This window comes from Helicoverpa armigera, chromosome 9 (assembly GCF_030705265.1).
Source record: "Helicoverpa armigera isolate CAAS_96S chromosome 9, ASM3070526v1, whole genome shotgun sequence".
In the NCBI taxonomy this organism is placed as follows: domain Eukaryota; kingdom Metazoa; phylum Arthropoda; class Insecta; order Lepidoptera; family Noctuidae; genus Helicoverpa; species Helicoverpa armigera.
Window position 1 is genome coordinate 10,831,291 of NC_087128.1, and position 12,675 is coordinate 10,843,965.

At 42.5% G+C, this 12,675-nt stretch overlaps 1 protein-coding gene across 6 annotated transcripts in view; it reads right to left on the reverse strand.

Moving 5' to 3' along the window:
- The window catches only part of Hecw (Hecw ubiquitin protein ligase), a 101,996-nt gene that overhangs the window by 48,370 nt on the left and 40,951 nt on the right, over window positions 1-12,675 (reverse strand). For 5 of the 6 annotated variants that reach the window (XM_064036344.1, XM_064036342.1, XM_064036345.1 and 2 more), the window contains 8 exons: window positions 6,825-6,926; window positions 4,577-6,694; window positions 4,351-4,495; window positions 3,688-3,901; window positions 2,924-3,109; window positions 2,386-2,514; window positions 1,375-1,467; window positions 737-897 (listed from right to left, as the gene is read on the reverse strand). In XM_064036344.1, coding sequence (XP_063892414.1) covers window positions 737-897; window positions 1,375-1,467; window positions 2,386-2,514; window positions 2,924-3,109; window positions 3,688-3,901; window positions 4,351-4,495; window positions 4,577-6,694; window positions 6,825-6,926 — 3,148 coding nt within the window. The remainder of the gene's footprint in view (window positions 1-736; window positions 898-1,374; window positions 1,468-2,385; window positions 2,515-2,923; window positions 3,110-3,687; window positions 3,902-4,350; window positions 4,496-4,576; window positions 6,695-6,824; window positions 6,927-12,675) is intronic. The other variant, XM_064036346.1, reaches the window with a different exon arrangement.

A 12,675-nucleotide genomic window follows, 5' to 3' on the forward strand; every position in this document is an offset into this window, starting at 1 on the left:
ACAAATCAACATATACAAACTTAACTAGATTCGTAGCATACCACCCTATAAGCGACTACAGTGAAGTCATTCAGCGAGCACGTAAATAAATCCAGCCGGTTGGCTATGGCATTAAGCGTGCGGACGTGTCATAACGTGTAATAATGACATAATACACAGTTATTTACTTAATAACATCACAAGTTGATATTTACCTTCTAAAGTTATCATTATATTCCGAGTTACCATGTTGTTAGCCCTATAATTGCCCATAACACCATTCGCAGAACTTTCAATTAAATATTTTTAATATACTAATTATTACAAAGTAAGAAACACTTTTAATATTTTATGTAACAGTGTAATAAGTAAATAGGAATTTGATAAATATGTGACTTTTAACGCCATCTATCGGCGTGAATATGAACCTCTTAGTCTCTTGAAGGTGTCAACCTTTAGCGCTAGATGGCGCTGTACAAAATGTTTACGTGCACCACTGCAGATGGCGTTAAAATCAGTCTAGTTTGGTCTATAGAAGCATAATTTACAAAGCTTTTAATTTGCCTCCCTTAACCTCAGAAAATACCGGTCCCATTAGGATAAATAGTATGAAATCGCGGGGACTCAATATCAAATATTTTTATTTCAGATAGGCCTTTGCAGGCTTTTATGAAATGTCACACAATTTGCACAGTTCCAAAAATCCCATGACTTTGAATCTCCACGGGCAACCTGGCATTAATATAGAGCTACTGACCTGAGTAAGCAGGTGAGCTGCACATCGTTCTGGTAGCGGCAGAGCGCGGCGGCTCCCTCCACTCGCACGCTGTTGACCTTCTCCCGCAGAGCACCGCCGCAGCCGCCGCAGCGTTCCCGCAGGATCGACATTATGTTCGGCTGACGGAGGAATGCTACCACCTGGGAAACAAAATATATTGACTTATGTAAAGTGCTCTAGAAATTCACTGATACTCAGCTACATTCGGTTAGGCCAGCAATATACGGACCGCTTGAAGCAGTCAGAGGCGACAGCTTCAAGCTGTCGATCGCCCGAATCAGTTGCCACTACGGTTCGTGTATGTGCGTCTATAGAGCTCTGCAATTCACTGTGCAGTCGCCCCTGGCTGCTTCAAGCGGTCCGTGTATTGCCGGCCTTAGACTACAGAAAATCGAGCCGATTTTTTGTAGGGCAATCTGATAAGAATTTTCTGCCTAAATTTTTTTGCACGTGTGCAGTTCATTGCGCTAATGTTAACAGTGTGTTCTATTTTTGTCCTACAAAAAATCGGTCACCGATTCTCGGTCGTGAAGTATTTGAGAGTAGTTGAATAGTAAAGTTAATTAATATATTTCAAACTAATTTCGACTTTAACAATATACAAATATGCTATTTACCTTGTCATTGTAAGCAACAGGTATCTCTTGGTGCGTGTTAAGTACTTGCGCGTCCGCAGCCGACACTGGTGGCCTCGGAGGGGGGGTTGGTGCCTGCGAACACAGTACAATCAATAATTTGCGAGAACTAATATAAGTATTAAATCCCGTATAATGATATGACTGCATTAACAAAAAAAATATTTTTAACAAAAATGACAAGATGCAAATGTGCATACCAGATTTTTTGTAACCAATAACAGCAAAAACAGGCCAAGACAAACCAAAAACATAGTGATAAACGAATCAATCCAAATCATTCGCCTATGAAATGAAACCAAATAAAACAAAAAATCGGAACAGGCAAAATCCTAATAAAAAAAATAACCACAAATATCTAGAATTTAGACAATGAGTAGTCAAATATGTGTACATTTTGACTCGAATAGAAGCCAAATGAAAACATGCGTGAAAACGGACAACACAACACAGAACATTCAAACCATGCTTCTAGCGCGAAACTAAAAGAATAAATAATGGAAAATGGCAACACGAAAAATGTATGACGGTTGAAAAATGTTGCTAACCGAAAAAAAAAAACAATCGAAATAAAAATGCAATGCCACTAACAATCAGTCGAATTTCTTGCAAAACTGAATTTATACTTCTAAATGCATTGGAACTTTCATCAAGAATAGTAACCAAATGGAATGATTATCAACCCACTTCAGGTAAGTGTGTTTCAACGGAAATCAAACTCAACTTTGCTTCAGGAGTGAAATGTAAATAAAATAAATTCAAAGAACCACCTTTTTGGAAATCATGTAATCATGCCCTTTGAGCCCTTTGGTGTTCGATAGTCATTATCTACTGTCAGCTTTGCTATGTGACAGCTGACCATTCCATTTACTCACTACTCTTATCCAACGACACAACATGAACATAACAGAACTAGCAAATCATTCCAAAATCAAATTCAAAAAAGGAACCAAAGAAAAAAAAAAGAGAACATCCATTCAAATAAAAACAGACCGGCGGAGGTTCGATAGCGGGGCGTCTTCGCTGCGGCAACAGCGGCGAGAACGGGCCCGCCGCCGCCGTGCGCGGCACGCGCGGGTCGATGAATGTAGTGCGGCGCATCACGTGGTCCACGAAGAAACGCTGGACGTACCACAATGTTAGATGCTTTTTGGCCATAGAAATGTGTTAAGACCTACTTTCTGATCAGGAAAGATTTATAATGATTCTAGACTCAATAACTATCTGTCAAATACATATCTACTCTGAAGTCAGCTTTTTGTTTGAGCTGTCTTTAAAATTGAATGGCGACTCAGACTCGGTCGTTATGGAGTTACATAAATGCTTTTGATATATTTCTGAACTTGACCTAACTGCAAGGTCAAAACACTCACTCCAATTTTATCCTTTCTGATCATTTTCCCAAACATCAAATCTACCATCACCGCCTTCAAATCTTTATGAAACGTTTCTAAGCATACCTATGACTTCTTATTTCTATATCCTCTTATCCCACAAACAATGATAAAAAATATCTGAAACTTCTACATACCTTGCCATTTCTATCGAGCTTGGTGTCCCATCCCAGCGGCAGTTCTCTATCAGACTCACTGAACATGTTGACTAGAGCCACCAGATCCCGGTTATGTTGGTATCGCTCGAAAGACGTGGTGTCCCGTCGGATTTTAGATATCATGTGCTTGAGGGTGGAGTTGCCGTTGTAAAGGAGGGATGCTTCCTGAAATATAAGTTTGTTTGGTAAGTTATTTTGTGGAACATAAGGGACAGATTTTGGAACATAACATGGTTATTTTTGCAATGTATGCCATACTAAGGGGTAAATCTGAGCATAATACCAAAACTATTAAATAAGCTTTTGAGGTATTTATAAGGTACTAGCTTTTGCCCGCAACTTCGTTCGCGTGGAATAGTGACTACCAGCAGATTTTTGATTTGACCAATAGATGGCGCTATATGTCCGGAATAATTTTATTTTTATTTTATTTTTGTAATAAAAACTATCCTATGTCCTTTCTCAAGTTTCAAACTATGTCTGTACCAAATTTCACACAAATCGGTTCAGTAGTTTAGGCGTGAAGAAAAGACAAACAGACAGACAGACAGAGTTACTTTCGCATTTATAATATTAGTTTGGATTTTCAAGGAACCAAAAAAGCGGTTATGTCCCTCTGGGGAATTTCTACAAGTTCATCAAAGTCATTATAGCCTTCTTACCCCAACTATTTCTAACTAAATCAACGACATTTTACGAGTGTATCCTCAAAAATATTTATCCACATAATTCGGCATACATACCTGGTTCATATGCAATATAGAGTAGAAATCAGGTCTAGCAAGGAAGAACGCAGCTGGATGCGGCACATGCGACGTATCATTCACTCTCGGCGTATCCGCGCGGGAGTCAGGTCGCGAATCGGGGGCGCGGGAGCTGGAGGGGTGCGCGGGGGAGGGGGGCGCGTCCTCCTCTGATAGCTGGGTTCGCGTCATTGTACGACGGATTGATTGGTACCTGGAATTAAGTTCGGTTTTTGAAATTTGAAGTGAGAGTTGGTTGATTGGGACAGTTGAAAGTCTAGAACTTGCTTATAGGGCAGTTTTAGAAGTTCGGGGTGTTCAATTAAGGTCTCTGCACACAGCGGACGCGGCGCGACGGGACCGGACGGCGACGCGACACAATGTACTAGATCGTCGCGTCGCGTCGCGTCGAGCGGGACGGCTCTGTGTGGCGTCGTCCATAATATCTAGAACATTACAACTGCTCAGTGTCGCGTCGCCGTCCCGTCCTGCCGCGCCGCGCCCGTTGTGTGCAGAGACCTTTACTTGAAATGATTACATAAATTGAAATTGAGATTTTTTTGTATGGTACTCGTGTAAAGTCTTAGCTAGTGGAGAGTCACAAATTTTTATATTTTTTATTATGTCTGAAGATGTAAACTAAGATAAGCTTACAGAACTCACCGTCGATCTAACTGGCGCCTTTGAACTTCAGGGGCAGGTGACCTCGGGGTGGTTCCGTTGACGCCAGGCCTCTGCCACGTCGTTGTCCTGTTGATGTGGTCAATATAGAACACTCGTCCATGACTGTCCATGCGGGCTTCCCAACCTGGAACACCACATTTGAATAAAGGCATTAGTTGGTATATTATGTATTGAATTATATAAATCAGAAAAAAAATATACACACCTGCAGGTAAAGGTTCTTCACACTCAATAATCCCCCCAATCATATTAGCAGGAAAATCGCCCGTCAAAGCCATCTGCCTTGATGCCCTTTCCGGTATTGAAGGCAGCCTTATTCCCGCCATGTGCCTCAAAGGCGTAGGCGAGGCCACCGCGTTGTCATTGTCATCAATATCATCAACCGGCCTCGGCCTCCTTAGTACCACGTCCTCGGGCGGACCAGCATGGACTATCGTAAAGTGATTGCTGTTCACAAACTCCATGTTTGGCGACCTAATCTCAGATGTTCTCAGTTCATTCGTGAACTCGACCATTTCAAAGTTTTCGTGTAATCTCCCTTCTGAGTTTTGTACAGGTGGAGGGTGTAAGTCGGGAGGAGGGAGTGGCCTCGGTCTTCTTGCGTGATGTGTCGGCGTGGGAGGGCATTGTGGCACCGCCCCGCCAGCTAACGCCGCCACCCTAGTCAGCACCCTCGGATGTGGCCGCACGGGACTCTCTACATTGTTCGGGGTCTTGCTCGGCGAGTGCTTCGGAGTCCCCTCACAGCCCAGAGTCTTTATCAAATGCCTCGGTAAGCTCGAATGCTTCGGTGTTGATGAATCACAGGAATGCTTGCGGTTCATCATCATAGTTCCCACGCTTGGCATCATTTTATTTGACTCATCGACTGGTGACGTCGATTGCGAGGAGTTACAGGAACTGTGACCATTCGAACTGTTGTTATCTGTCTCTCTTGTTGGAGGATCTACGTGGGATGAATTTAGAAACGCCGTCATCATGGTCGGCGTGGCGCGGCCAGAGTTCTGCCTCGTCAGTGGTTTGTGACCTTTTAATATAATTTCTTTCTCTTCGATCTGATTCCTGTTGTCATCCTCAAACTCGGAATGATTACTAATATCATTTAAAAACGTGTGTTGCGCTTTTTCTTCAGACTTGGCATGATTTGGCGTTCGATTCACTCCATCGACTACATCTTTGGGAGGACTCGGTTTGTCTTTCCGTGCGAATGTTGTAGTAATATAATTATCGGGACCTATATCTTTTATAAACAATATCTTATTCCTACTTACGCTCGGGGCGCCATCAGGTACATCTTTAGATCTCTTCTCCTCGTTTAACCTAGATAATTTCATCGACGAAATAGTGGATTCACATAAGCTGCCGTCAGTTTCAGGCGTCGCTAAGGGCGCTACATTTTGGCCACCTCGCCAAAAACTCGCCGTAGACGACGTAGCTACCTGATTACCAGAATAAAACTCTCCTGGTTTGAAATCATTTAATTCTCCTTGCAAAGCGGCCGAGTTTGTAATGTTATTGTCAGTGAAGAATTGTTCATCCGTGTCTATCAATTCAAAGTTGAACGCGTCTTCGGGTTTAGTTAATTTTTTTGGCTTTCTATGTCTGGGTACCTGTGGCGGGGGCAACGCGTGCATTCTCTCGAGAGGCTTGTGTGATTGTCTCGGCGGCAGGGGTGGCACCGGTGACTTTTCTGCTTCACTGGGCACATTCGCACTCTCTACGTCGTAAACGAACTTCATTATTTTGCAAGGATTCTTTGGTGACCATATTTTATAATACTCGGTACCCGGAGAAGTGGGCGAGTCAAAGCCACTATTAGCTATTGATTTCTTTTTGACGCCATGGATTGCCTGACCGCCACCAGTGTCTACTGGGGGAGGACACTTCTTCTTCACTCCTGACGACGTGGGTTTGCAGTCTGTTGCACTTCGAGATTCACTATTTACATTTTGAGATTCTTGGCTTAAATTACTAACTAGAGATTTACTAGGATCACATTTTGTTTGTTCGAGATTGTTCCCGTTACTTTCTAAAGCACTAATTGAGCATTTGTTGACGTTCTCGCTGAGATGTTTGATGTCGTGACTGGTGCCGGGCACGAACTCGACGCGGGGAGGGTTCTCCGAGTTCATCTCGAAGCTCTCGTTGTTGTATGAGAAGGGCGACACCTGGTCGCCGCTGCGCTTCCTCGACATGCCCTCCTTGAGCCGGAGGGGGAGTTTCTTGAGGTCCACCTTGAACCGAGGGGGGAGTGCTGAAGACTCTGCCGCGCACTCCTCGCCCTCTCCATTGTAGTAGCGGAAGCATAGTAGTTGTTCACAGTCTGAAAAAACAAAAAATATATATTTTATGTAAGTATATACTGACAATTTGGACAAAGATGAATTTCTATGATTACACCACAAAAAACTGGTGTTAGTCGAGACAGCGTAATGAATAGTATTTATAATTACCTTCATAAGGTTGATTAGGCTCGTCAAGAAGCCACATTATGTCGCCGCTGGCGCATCCGGTAGCCGGCACGCGCCCGACGACGGAGCCCGAGTCTGCAGACTCTGCAAACGAAACAAACGTTTATGATTCATCTGATAACTCGCAAACATAAACACTTCGTGAATGACCTCAAGATTGAATGATAAACACCAAAACAAGTTAAGCCGACCCAAATCAAAAGAGATAAAAACCGAAATTATTAAAATAAGACACCTCTCGACCATTTTATCTTAGGTACCTACATAAACCTTTATAATATTAATGTTTCGAATCAGATGCATATTCAATGAAGCTAATTTGCATAAAATAATAAAAGGAAACCATCAGGTTCACGTTAGTGAGTATAAAAGCAAAAATGACTCTCGCGAAATCTCATTTAAAGCGGCCGGCGGGTACCAGCATGAAATACAAAACGCGCAGGTGCAAAAGAGTCGACATCAAAAACAAACAACGAATGAAGCGAGTACACCGCAGTAACAGCGAGAGAACTTCAGAGAACCCTCCGCTTTTTTATCTAACAAAAATCAAGCAGGCGTAGGCTGGCTGGGCGCAGTTCGGCGCAGGCGCATCACAAATTATGCGCCCGACGTAATCACCGGATGCGGGAGTCGCCCGCACATTTTATGCGAAATAATCGAAGCCACCGAATTGCCAGTTAATTGGGGAAACACGACCATAAATTTCACAGGGGCAAATTGATTCCGCAAGTAAATTTACCAGGCTCTGGTCGGCCATTACCATATTTTGATTGGGCTAATATACGAGCGGACGGTTAACATCTTCGTGTCGCTGATTAAGTGTTCGATGCCGTCATAAATATTGTAACTTAGTGCGTGCGTTAGCGTCCACGTCAAACCTGGCTATATTTTGAACGCGCCTACGTCCTGTCCAGGAATATCAGGAAGCCGCCGGCATTTCATGAAAGTGTTGCATTTTATTACAGTCTATTATATACAGGCCACAATTGTAGATGGCGTCTTTAATGAATACACAAATTGAGTTTCTGATTGCCCATCGCCATGACTTAGCATACGACTATTCCATGAAATGGTCGTGCCGTCATGATGGTCAATACGACTATCAGCCCAAGACATCTGCAAGAAAAGGAAAGGGCGCGTCGTGGAGCAAATACTCAGGCGGATACACGTAGGACAGGATAAATCGCAGCATTATCTCGAAACTGTTTCCGTTTGGTAATAATTACTGCCTTCTAGAGGCAGACGCAAGATCGATCGCTGTCATTACTTTTTTGTTTCGGGTAATTTGTTAGAGCTTTTTGGGTAGGGACATTAGCAGATAAGCACGTAGCTGCATACGTTGGAATTTGTTGAGTGACGGCAATTTCCTTTGGAGTGCTGTTGAGGGGTGATGATGGAGTGGCGTGGAGTCAGAGTTCACGTGCGGCGCAGTCGCGTGGTGGACGTGGCCAGAGTGACGCGCGCGGTGACACAGAGGGCGTCTATTTCCGCGCGGTGACGCAACATCCGCGCGCTTCCGCGCAGGATACGGGAGGAGATACAAATGTCGCGACGCTGCCGGAGATCAACCGCTATACTTCCGCGGGATTTGCGATAATGATGATAAAACACTACGATGACTACACCAGACGCAGTAGGCATGTGGGTTACGCAGCCATCGACGTTATCGCCGACTGTGATTTTTATTGTTATATTCAAACATATTAAATGATATCTGCCGCAATAAATGTCTAGCTAACTTTTAGATTATGCGGTTATTTACCACAAAATTATGGTTTTAACTTTCGAAACGATATAATCACCAAAGCATCTAAAGCTGCCTTTTTCTAGGCTACTTCTTTCTTCTAACTTCAAACACTTTCGGACCTAAATAACATTGATAAACATCTTATTTCCAGAAAAATAATGGATGACAACATCAAAATTCGTGGATTGCCTTCAACGTTTATTTTTGAACAACTTGATATTACACACTCATCAATTTTCTGAGAGGGTGACGAGGGAGAGAAAAATTCACATTAGATGCTAATTTCCGCTCAATTTCGGGAATAGAGAATCATAATCATGTTATAAATAAAAAATATATGTATTAGTAACATATCTATATGGAAAGGAAACATCTGTTATTCAGTTCACTTCCCGGGCTTATAGGAAAAAAATGCCCTCTGATGTATGGGATAGTACATCACGTACATATGTTCGTTGGTATTTACAAGCTTCTTGCAGCGAACAGGCGATGACGGAGTTATAAATATTTGCGATATTGGAACTAAGTGCATTACGGGAGAAGGAAACAATAAACAGCATCCGATATACCTCACGGATACAGAAAACAATTTAACATTCAAACATCTTACAAGGTAAAATGCGATTAGCTAAATATATGAATTTGAATTATGAATAAAACAGTATACCTATCATGAGTTCAGACAACAAAACTCGTTAGTCGCAAATTTTCCTTTCATGTTAACGATCCATCCACAATGGCAAGCTGACAGCAACAATGCTCTATTGCAACTTTCACCATCTATGAATGCCTGTTTCTATTACGATAATAACTCACACCATGTTTCCAATAAACCTAACGCGTTCTAACATACATGCGCATGCGCAGCATTAGCATACGAGAGCTTAATCAAATTAATTAAACTTGAGTGTGCTACCAATAACAAATGGTGTTCACGGGAACTATGTATTAGAGATTCAAGCAGCATTAATCGTTCTTACAAGCGCCGCCAATCCATGGGAAAAGCCAAAGGAAGTATTTATTAAAACATGCAAACAAATTGCGATGCGATTAAATTCTAAATTCATAACAGCAATTACATGAATCACGATTAACGTCAGTTGTGGAACGCATAGAAGATTATCATGCCCGCGTTAGAAGTGCAAGGGCAATGCGGACTATGTGTCACCTAACCGACCGTTTGGCGGAAGCCAGCAGTTAAACTAAACGACGGTCATTCCACGACCCCTTGAACACATCTGTCACTTTACGCCTACGCCCCGATGTGTTTTAAGTGAGTTTTTTACACGGTGACATGATACGTCTTAAGTGGAGCCCTCGGTTTCACACGATGTGTGTCAGACACCTCGTATCCTCGGTCTGGGTAAACAATACGGCTGTCAGTGATGATTGCAGTTACTTGTACCACTTCAAGTTTTTGTACTATCGGTGAACAGGAGTGAAAGGATTTGACTGTAGTGTTACTGTTAAGACGAATCTTTTACTGTTTATTGTAAATCGCTTGCAGGTTTCGCTTCTATTGAAAGTAATAGTGAAAGCTATCATCGCTTGCATTTAAGCTATTCTTTACTGCCATTGTTAAAAACTGCGGAAAGTATTATAGAATTACAAATTCATTACTTTATAGAAAAAGTGATGACTCGATTTGCAGTCACATTTTGAAATCACGATCCCAAAGATTACAAATCTCCGTTTCGCCTACTAAAGTTAGTAATCCCATACCTAACGAAAAATACATGACATATTTTTTACGTAACCCAAAATAGACCAGACATTTACTGGAATCCGTCTCAAAATAAGCACAGAACTTACATTTCGAAGTGAGGAAACGACAGTTTAAAGGGGTCGGCTCGATGACAGAGCCCCATTAGCCAAGTGACGATTTGACAGTTTCACGACTCTGTTAAACTCTGTTTAGAGATGTCGACGTCTAACTGAGCTTTGTTTCCAGTTCACACGAATACCTTTCAGCGTATTAACAACTTGTTGCTGGCGAGAGGATCTTAAATCAGCTTTATTTTTGTCTTCACATCCTTTAGGATTGTAAAGATGTTTGCAGTCTCGTAGGTCGGTCGTCACTCAGTGTATTGTTTGTGGTTTATTTTCTAATGAGATAGTGTAGCTTTTGTGTAAGCTATGGTCTGCAAAGCGACCATTATTGCAAAATATGGATAGTTATAGAAGAAACACATTGGTTTGAAAATCACAGCAGCAACCTGTTTTTTTACCGTAGTGTGCGTAATTTCCATATCGAATGGTACATTGTTCTGTTCTCGACATAGATATCTTGGGGCGTTCTGTGATTGCTGCATCAACACTAGCGCGTTGCTAACGAGTGAAAGTGCACAACTCATTACAAGAAATTAAAACCGTAACAATTGAACCGGAGCCGTGGCGAATTAAATAATGACTGAAGAACCTACTCACCGTCATAAAATTGGCCGATGTAAATACCAACTTTAAATAAAATACGTTCATTCAAAAGGTCCATTAAGGACCGGTTAATTTTACGAGGAAAGACCACTTAAAATTCTGATGGGTGGGCACAAAATCAACTCCGATTTTGAATGTTGCGGACAAAGCATCGCCGGTGTCCATTAGCACCTGTCTTGAAGTTATGGCGACATTTACCGACCCAAGCCCCTATTGTAAATGGAGTGACTAATTTATTTGTGACTTCCAGACCTTACGAACCAAGTATGTCAGTACCAATGAACAAATAACAATTTTAAGTTAGCAGAACCGTAGTATGTATGTCTTAATTAGGTACGTATTAATGGTTTCATGGAAAAGACAAAGTGGCCTTCATTGATTTTCCGCAGTCCATATGTAAATCCGGCGTGACTCATTAGAGTCTAATCGCAATAGTAGAATGCGCGTACGCTGGCCCCTGGAACACGCTCCCATACTATCGGAACTGATTGTGATTCATTATAATAGAATATTCATTAGCACGTGAATGAGGGCCTCACGTTATACCTGAGCATTGTGTGATGTCATGTGGGTAACCAGAGATACATCGCGGTAAAAAACGATGTCTTGAAAAGTGAAGTATTCAAGTGTTAATTACAAAGCTCAACTACCTACATCAGGTACACAACCTTGTCGTGCCCGAGCGTGCTGCCTCGCCACCTCACCCGTGCCAAATAAGGCGTGATATTATCTGACCATTTGATATGGTTGCCACCTCATAAGGGCCACTGAATATGGCCGGAAAACACTGCGCCCATGCGTTAGCCATGCCTCTCCCACAATAGCCGTGCTAGTTACCCAATAAGGGCTTCAAGTGGTCGACGAAGCAGGCCGTTATCACCACATACGGTGATATGGATGCGGAGAGCCTAAGCGTAGAATGAAAGAAATCGGCAATTATACGGCGTATTTATATTCATTCGGCAAGTTTATTATTATTGCGGTTAGGAAAACAAATTCAGATCTCAAAAGATGTAATTGAAACGATAGACGGGCGCGTGGGCGGCGCGGGCGCAGCTCCGAGTGTATCATGGCAATCGCCGGCCACTCAATTATGGTGGCCCGGTCTAATAGGGCATTTAGCTGTCAATTACAAGTGATCGACTCGTTCGCTAGATAAGTGTTCCAGATTGATACCATTGTCAACGAGTTACGACAAAAGAAGATTAGAAATTGTATGAGTGCATCAAGAATGTGGTCCAAATATTATTGGGTAAAACCAAAACTTAATTTCACCATTCCTTCGGCGTCTATCGTATAAAAAACACATAAAAACCCGGTTATGATCTACTATTGTTTTGAATCCATATCTTCTGCGGAAATGTTAAGTATTTGAACATTAGCTACGAACGAACAAAGCAGCCCGACCCACTAATTTAGATACATTCTAAATATAACACATAAGAAATGTAGTTTAGATTAGCGCAGTATCGATCGCCACGTGCGGTCCATTGATCGTGCGGATGGTGCGGAGTGGGGGGATTCATTCATTCATATTGCGCACGCGCATCGATCGCGACCTCGTCGCGGCCGCGCCGGCGTTTGCCGCCCGCACCGCGTGCCGCACCTCGCACTCGCCGCTGAATGCATGGTTCATATTACTAGAGCCATATT